Source organism: Epinephelus lanceolatus, chromosome 8 (genome assembly GCF_041903045.1).
Source record: "Epinephelus lanceolatus isolate andai-2023 chromosome 8, ASM4190304v1, whole genome shotgun sequence".
NCBI lineage: Eukaryota > Metazoa > Chordata > Actinopteri > Perciformes > Serranidae > Epinephelus > Epinephelus lanceolatus.
The window spans coordinates 17669078-17678075 of NC_135741.1; the positions used below are offsets into that span (position 1 = coordinate 17669078).

Below are 8998 nucleotides of genomic sequence, written 5' to 3' on the forward strand. Positions count from 1 at the left end.
AAGGAAAGTCAAACAAATATGGGGAGACATGCACTGTCTCCCTGTGCACACATGCTCTCAACAGTATCCTTCAAATTCAGTGAGCATGGAAAAATGACTTATTTACATGAGGTACCATGTTGAAATCATGTTGTTATCGGATAGCTCCATGATAGGCATGAGCAGGTGTAACCTTAATATCTTGATGAGTGGTCAGTTATGTTTGCAGTGGTGGCTGGATTAGATATTAACTGTGGCCTAAATCACTTTGTGCTGACGGATTTGGAAAGTGATAATCCAAGGTGTGCCTTTTAAAAGCCAGACCGTGGCCACTTGGGTCCATTTGTAGCAGGGTCCTCTCCATCACTCTCCGGAACAGCCAGAAGAAACAATACAGAAGGGCTGATCGCAACCGCAAGCCGCAACCATGAACGGCACAGAGGGACCATATTTCTACGTCCCTATGGTGAACACCACCGGGATTGTCCGGAGTCCTTATGAATACCCTCAGTACTACCTTGTCAGCCCAGCAGCTTATGCTGCCCTGGGTGCCTACATGTTTTTTCTCATCATCGCTGGCTTCCCCATCAACTTTCTCACTCTGTACGTCACCATCGAACACAAGAAGCTGCGGACCCCTCTAAACTACATCCTGCTGAACCTTGCGGTGGCTAACCTCTTCATGGTGTTTGGAGGATTCACCACAACGATGTACACCTCAATGCATGGCTACTTCGTCCTAGGACGCCTTGGCTGCAATTTGGAAGGATTCTTTGCTACCCTCGGCGGTGAGATAGCCCTCTGGTCACTGGTTGTTCTGGCTGTTGAAAGGTGGGTGGTCGTCTGCAAGCCCATCAGCAACTTCCGCTTTGGGGAGAATCACGCCATCATGGGTTTGAGCCTCACCTGGATGATGGCCTTAGCTTGTTCTGTACCCCCTCTTGTCGGCTGGTCTCGTTACATTCCTGAGGGCATGCAGTGCTCATGTGGAGTCGACTACTACACACGTGCAGAGGGCTTCAATAATGAGTCCTTTGTTATCTACATGTTCTGCTGCCACTTCATGATTCCACTGACTGTCATTTTCTTCTGCTACGGCCGTCTGCTCTGTGCCGTCAAGGAGGCTGCTGCTGCCCAGCAGGAGTCTGAGACCACCCAGAGGGCTGAGAGGGAAGTCACCCGCATGGTCGTTATCATGGTTATCGCCTTCCTGGTGTGTTGGTTACCCTATGCCGGTGTGGCCTGGTATATCTTCACACATCAAGGCTCTGAGTTTGGACCAGTCTTCATGACCATCCCTGCCTTCTTTGCCAAGAGCTCTGCCATCTACAACCCAATGATCTACATCTGCATGAACAAGCAGTTCCGCCACTGCATGATCACCACCTTGTGCTGCGGGAAGAATCCCTTTGAGGAGGAGGAGGGAGCATCCTCTACTAAGACCGAGGCCTCCTCTGTCTCCTCCAGCTCTGTCTCTCCTGCATAAAAGGGCCGTCAACACAGGCTCCATGATTCACTATCCAAGAAGAAGACTTCTGCTCCCCCCGGGAAACGACTGAAGGCTAATGTCTACAGAAATAACCTCCTTTTTGTATTTTTGAGTTGGTTCAACCTAAAGACAGTTGCAGGAAAGGTCAGCCCATTACAGAGTTGTTCCTGTATGTACAGAATATCCAACTTAACAATCTATGAGATTTTTTTTCTGAGAGGAAAGGGAAAAAAATGTTAATCTTTTACGGTTGGATCCTATATGATACTGGCTTAATTTTGAATGTAGAGGCATGTAATCAAGGCAACGTAAAATAAAACGCACTTTGCAAATGACGCATCCTGTTTATGTTTTACTTATATTTTCAATGGCAAAGTTCATATGACTCTAGTATATTTAATCAAATGAATAAATGTGAATGACCTATTCAGAATGCATTTATGTCTTGAGTTGATTTGTACTTTAGAGCTAGAGTTGTCACTACTGCTCTTCTGTTACAAAACTTGATGGTACAGACTCTTAAAATTATGCAAAAATATAAAATAGCGTTTGGAATTCTTTTCTCGAGGCATCTACATTGCCTTTGTAATCTCATTTCAGTCACAGGTCACCTTGGACTTAGAACTTGGCCTACCTAAGGGATTATGGCAGTATTAATCAGGGATGAATATACACATGACACAACACCAACTTTATCTGGTGACGAATATTAATCACATTAATTAAAGGTTAACACAAACAAAGACTTATTGGATAACAGTATTACCAAGAGACACCTTGATGGAAAGGTTATCAAATGGAAACACAACTTAAGTTCCATCATATCACACATCCCAAAACTAAATCCATTATCAAAGACAGAATCAGTAACACTTGAACTTATAGCATCTATATGCAGTATTAACATTTACAAATGGTTTACAACACACTATAATGTAGATGTAAGAAGATCTGTGTTTATTAGTATATTGATCAACAATGATAACACCTCCTGTGGGCACCCATAAGTGAGGGCTGGTCTGTAAACAAAGAATGACAATATAGTAAAACACAGTTGTAATAATATAAAATATGTCATTATCAGGATAGTTTGCAAATACTGTACTTTAATAAACAAATACTTAAAGCTGCCTTACAGTTTATAGTTATAAACCACTTATTAAATATTTGCATACTGCTTGTAAATACTACATAAAGGGATTTAAATTGAAGTGTTACCAATTATAACTGAAACAGAAAGAAATATCATTCATTAACATACTATAATATGTCCTCACAGCTGTGTACTGGGTGGGTGGATAGTTAGGAAAAAGTATAATATTAACGATATATATATATATATATATATATATATGAATAAAGAATGTCAATAGCAAATTATAATAATGGTAATAATGAATAATAATGTAATGGGTAGGTAGGAAAAAAGTATGTCAATAATGGGATGACATAAAAATCTTAATAAAAACATCACAATATAGTATGACATAGCAATCTTCATAAAAAGGCATAGTAAAGTACAACATAAAAATCTTTATGAAAATAGTCATTGTTGGTATGACATGAAACTCTTTATACAAAAAAGTCAGAGTATAGTATGTCATAAAAATCTTTATAAAAAAGTCATAGTATAGTTTGACATTTTCTTAAAAAAAATGTCATAGTATAGTATGTCATAAAAAGCTTCATAAAAAAGGCATAGTATAGTATGTCATAAAAATCTTTATAAAGAAAGTTATAATATAGTATGACATGAAAATCTTCATAAAAAAGTCATAGTATAGTATGTCATAAAAATCTTTTTTTTTTTTAAAAAAAAAGTCATAGTATAGTATGTCATAAAAATCTTCATAAAAAAGGCATAGTATAGTATGTCATAAAATTCTTTATAAAGAAAGTTATAGTATAGTATGACATGAAAATCTTCACAAAAAAGTCATAGTATAGTATGTCGTGAAAATATATTTTTTTAAAAAGTCATAGTATAGTATGTCATAAAAAATTTCATAAAAAAGTCATAGTATAGTATGTCATAAAAAATTTCATAAAAAAAGTCACAGTATAGTTTGACATACAAATCTTCATTAAAAACGTCATAGTATAGTATGTCATAAAAAGCTTTATAAAAAAGTCATAGTATAGTTTGACATTTTCTTAAAAAAAATGTCATAGTATAGTATGTCATAAAAATCTTCAGAAAAACATCATAGTATAATATGTAATAAAAATCTTCATAAAAACGTCATAGTATAATATGTAATAAAAATCTTTTTTAAAAAAGTCATAGTATAGTATGTCATAAAAATCTTTATAAAGAACGTCATAGTATAGTATGACATGAAAATCTTCATAAAAAAAGTCATAGTATGTCATAAAAATCTTTTCTTAAAAAAAAGTCATAGTATAGTATGTCATAAAAATCTTCATAAAAAAGTCATAGTATAGTATGTCATAAAAATCTTTATAAAAAAGTCATAGTATAGTATGTCATGAAAATCTTTATAAAAAACGTGATAGTATATTATGTTATAAAAATCTTCATAAAACAGTCATAGTATAGTATGTCATAAAAATCTTAAAGTCATAGTAAAGTATGTCATAAAAAAATTTCATAAAAAAATCATAGTATAGTATGTCATAAAAATCTTTATAAAAAAAGTCATAGTATAGTATGTCATAAAAATCTTCATAAAAAGGCATAGTATAGTATGTCATAAAAATCTTTATAAAGAAAGTTATAGTATAGTATGACATGAAAATCTTCACAAAAAAGTCAAAGTATAGTATGTCATGAAAATCTTTTTTTTTAAAAACAGTCATAGTATAGTATGTCATAAAAAAATTTCATAAAAAAATCATAGTATAGTATGTCATAAAAATCTTTATAAAAAAAGTCATAGTATAGTATGTCATAAAAATCTTCATAAAAAGGCATAGTATAGTATGTCATAAAAATCTTTATAAAGAAAGTTATAGTATAGTATGACATGAAAATCTTCACAAAAAAGTCAAAGTATAGTATGTCATGAAAATCTTTTAAAAAAGAAAAGTCATAGTATAGTATGTCATAAAAAATTTCCATAAAAAGTCATAGTATAGTTTGACATAAAAATCTTCATAAAAAAAGTCATAGTATAGTATGATATAAAAAGCTTTATAAAAAAGTCATAGTATAGTTTGACATAAATATCTTAAAAAAAATGTCATAGTATAGTATGTCATAAAAATCTTTATAAAAAAGTCATAGTATAGTATGTCATGAAAATCTTTATAAAAAACTTGATAGAATATTATGTTATAAAAATCTTCATAAAAACTTCATAGTATAATATGTAATAAAAATCTTTTTTAAAAAAGTCATAGTATAGTATGTCATAAAAATCTTCATAAAAAAGTCATAATATAGTATGACATAAAAATCTTCATAAAAACGTCATAGTATAATATGTAATAAAAATCTTTTTTAAAAAAGTCATAGTATAGTATGTCATAAAAATCTTTATAAAGAACGTCATAGTATAGTATGACATGAAAATCTTCATAAAAAAAGTCATAGTATGTCATAAAAATCTTTTCTTAAAAAAAAGTCATAGTATGTCATAAAAATCTTTTCTTAAAAAAAAGTCATAGTATAGTATGTCATAAAAATCTTTATAAAAAAGTCATAGTATAGTATGTCAAAAAAATCTTTATAAAAAACGTGATAGAATATTATGTTATAAAAATCTTCATAAAACAGTCATAGTATAGTATGTCATAAAAAAAATCTTAATAAAAAAGTCATAGTAAAGTATGACATAAAAATCTTCATAAAAACATCATAGTATAATATGTAACACAAATCTTTTTATAAAAAGTCATAGTATAGTATGTCATAAAAATCTTCATAAAAAAGTCATAGTATAGTATGTCATGAAAATCTTTATAAAAAACTTGATAGAATATTATGTTATAAAAATCTTCATAAAAACTTCATAGTATAATATGTAATAAAAATCTTTTTTAAAAAAGTCATAGTATAGTATGTCATAAAAATCTTCATAAAAAAGTCATAATATAGTATGACATAAAAATCTTCATAAAAACGTCATAGTATAATATGTAATAAAAATCTTTTTTAAAAAAGTCATAGTATAGTATGTCATAAAAATCTTTATAAAGAACGTCATAGTATAGTATGACATGAAAATCTTCATAAAAAAAGTCATAGTATGTCATAAAAATCTTTTCTTAAAAAAAAGTCATAGTATGTCATAAAAATCTTTTCTTAAAAAAAAGTCATAGTATAGTATGTCATAAAAATCTTCATAAAAACGACATATTATAGTATGATATAAAAATCTTCATAAAAAAGTCATAGTATAGTATGTCATAAAAATCTTTTTAAAAAAAAGTCATAGTATAGTATGTCATGAAAATCTTAATAAAAAACGTCATAGTATAGTATGACATAAAAAATCTTCATAAAAACCTCATAGTATAGTATGTCATAAAAATCTTAATAAAAAAGTCATAGTATAGTATGTCATAAAAATCTTTATAAAAAAGTCATAGTATAGTATGTCATAAAAATCTTTATAAAAAAGTCATAGTATAGTATGTCATAAAAATCTTCATAAAAACGACATATTATAGTATGATATAAAAATCTTCATAAAAAAGTCATAGTATAGTATGTCACAAAAATCTTTATAAAAAAGTCATAGTATAGTATGACTATACTGTGTAAGTAGCTACATGCCCATTAGCCACTTAGCACAATCATTACTGCTTTGCCCACAGCGTCATTAACAGGCGGCTCGCTTAGTGTGTGACGTGCACTTGTAGATAAAATAAAGGCCTATATTAATGAAGGTTCATTAGTGCAGTTTTGTATTTCTCTGAAATGTAGCACAGTGTTAACAATGTTACTGATACTATTCTTTCTCACACCTTCAACTCAAACCATTGTGTTGCCCTGACCAAATTATGTAATTTAATAATTAAATTAATATCGGAAGGCTGCACATCATTTATCAACAGATTTTCACAATATAGAAACACAAGATTTAGCACAAAGGTTTTGTTATAATACACAAATTCAGTAATCCTCTGTGGTGTCTACTGCAGTCATAACAGAGGATAGATATTGCATATAGTTTATTAATGAGTATAGACCTACTTGAGATCTACACAGGTTAAAAGCTTTACTGCTTGACAAAAATCGTGGGCTTTTTTTTCTTTATTCTGTGAAAGATGTTACGATGTGTTGTACCAGTATGATGAATGACAGAAACTTCATGATGACGTGATTCCTCCTTGACACTTCTCAGTTGTGCAGTATGCCAGACTAGAGAAAAACAAACAACTCAAGATCTCTCCCATAATGACCTTCATGCGTAGCTATAGCAACCATCTTACCAGTGGATCTTTCATGGAATACAGATTTTACTCACCAAGCAATCTGAAGTGAAGCTCCAGCTGAGAGCTTAAGGAAAAAAAATCAATCACTCACTGCTTTAATTTAGCACTAAAAAAAAGAAAATCTTCTCTTGCTGCTGTCGCACAGTCATGCTCTAAAAAAATGTAATGAAGGTATTTGGAGAACGTTGGGATAGATGGCAACCTTTTGAATTTTTGTCACACAGACAAGATAGCATTTAGCCTTTTGTAAATAAATACAAGTTATAATCTTGAAGTTCATTAGAATCCAGTAGAATAGACATCAGCTTTCTGAACAGTTTTTACTACAGTGTTATTATGATGTACCATTTCAGATGATGAAGCATATCAGTGGTGTAATCAGTGTTACTCCAGCACTGGCTGTTACTTTATAACAATTTAAAAACAAGCTTTTATTGGAGTGTATGTAGGGCTGGGGATTGTTGCTCAATATCTTTTAAGTATTGACCAAAATAACCCAGTACCAACAAGTATTGAAACATCTATGGGCAAATGATACCAGCGTTTGTGTCCTGACTAACTTTATGTTAGTGCCTTCTCCAGAGCTCCTTCCTGCTTGTCTGCTCGATTAGCACAAGCTAACGCAGCAGCAATGCTAACGCCCAACACTGAGCAGCTAATTGGTCCCAGCAAACTCACACCAACACGAAAACTGTTTACCTCGTGTCTTTAAAAACATTGATAACCTTTTATGGGTAACGTTAGCCCTGTGATGTTAAAGCCCAGCTCAGACTAAAGATTTGCGACGACATGAAACCGTTTTAGCACGTTGCAGAGAATCAGTCCGTATGATGCTTGTTTTGTTTCTGTTTTTTGCTGTTTCATCAATTTAAATGCAACTGTAGCCAGTATCTTTATTGACACTATGGACACTTTATGGACACCACAGCTGTCTGCTGTTTTGCACATACAATCACTTGCACTAGATGTGCTCCCTTTATCCACTGGTCATTTTCATTCACTGCTGCTCATTATTATCCACTTCCTATTATTTTTATTAGTATTATTATTGTTATTGTTATTTATCGCTGTCTCTTGCATTTTTGTACTTATTTGCATGCCTAGTTATTTAAGTTTTTGAAGTTTAAATTTGAAATCTTTAATCTGACTCTTTCTCCTTGACTGCTGTAACACTGGAATTTCTCAATTATGGGATCAATAAAGGTGTATCTTATCTTAGCTTATCTTATCTCACTATCACTATCCTCATTCATATTTTAAGAAGCTACAAATTAAGAAGCTCGCAATCTGAATGGAAGTACAGAGAGTTGTTGCATAGAGATGATACAGCATCGCATCTACTTGCATTGGTGTTAATCGGCAGGTTTTTAGAATGTCGCACAACAGCACATTGCAAGTAGTTGCCTAATTCAACTTGTCTGGTATCTTTGGTCTTAGCTGGGCTTAACAGTTAGCACTTTGTTAGCGCTTTGTTAGCGCTTTGCCGGAAGGACTCTCACAACTGTCCTTCGTGTGGAGCTCCCACAACACCAGCTACAACACATACAGTCTGTGGTGTGGTGACGTCGAAAGTGAGTTTAGCGTACTGAGATGCCAACATAACCAAAAGAATGGCTATACTACACACAACTTACTTCACATTATGCGTATTGAATGAAGTACCCTGTTGGTATCAGTGTCATTTTAAGTGTCCTGGCTTTGTACCTGGTATTGTAATTGTTTAAACAATACCCAGCCCTGGTGCAGAGTGAGACAATATTGCTTGTCACTCCATTGTGTGTAATACACCATTAAAGTATTGTACCAATTAGATGAAATGCTTTTCTAAGTAGACGAGGAAAGCAAGGCAGTTGGCAGGCCATACAAATGACTTGTTTTTGTTTTTTTACAACCCTGCTATTCTCATGATAACTTTTAAGGATTTTTGTGTTTGAGTCATTGTACAGTTGCTATTAAATGTAGTACATTTTCCTCCAGTGTCGGTCTTCAATAAAACAAAGTCTTCAAAGCTGCATATTAAAACATAGTGTGACGACTGACACACCAGAGATCAAAAAAAGCGTACAAACTTCAAAGCCTCTCCAGGGACATTACTGAAGAAACGCCTGTGCAGAAATATGAAAATTC

General features: G+C 32.4%; 1 protein-coding gene across 1 annotated transcript; it reads left to right on the plus strand.

Annotated features, from left to right (window-relative positions):
* The first annotated feature begins 335 nt into the window (after nucleotides 1-335).
* Nucleotides 336-1803, plus strand: LOC117258203 (rhodopsin). Its single transcript, XM_033628833.2, has one exon. The coding sequence runs from the start codon at nucleotides 407-409 to the stop codon at nucleotides 1463-1465; it is 1059 nt and encodes a 352-aa protein (XP_033484724.1). The 5' UTR covers nucleotides 336-406; the 3' UTR covers nucleotides 1466-1803.
* The last annotated feature ends 7195 nt before the right edge of the window (nucleotides 1804-8998 follow it).

Bases quoted from the DNA above. Each gene is read 5' to 3' on its own strand.
- LOC117258203 (XM_033628833.2), top strand. From the start codon at position 407: ATGAACGGCACAGAGGGACCATATTTCTACGTCCCTATGGTGAACACC.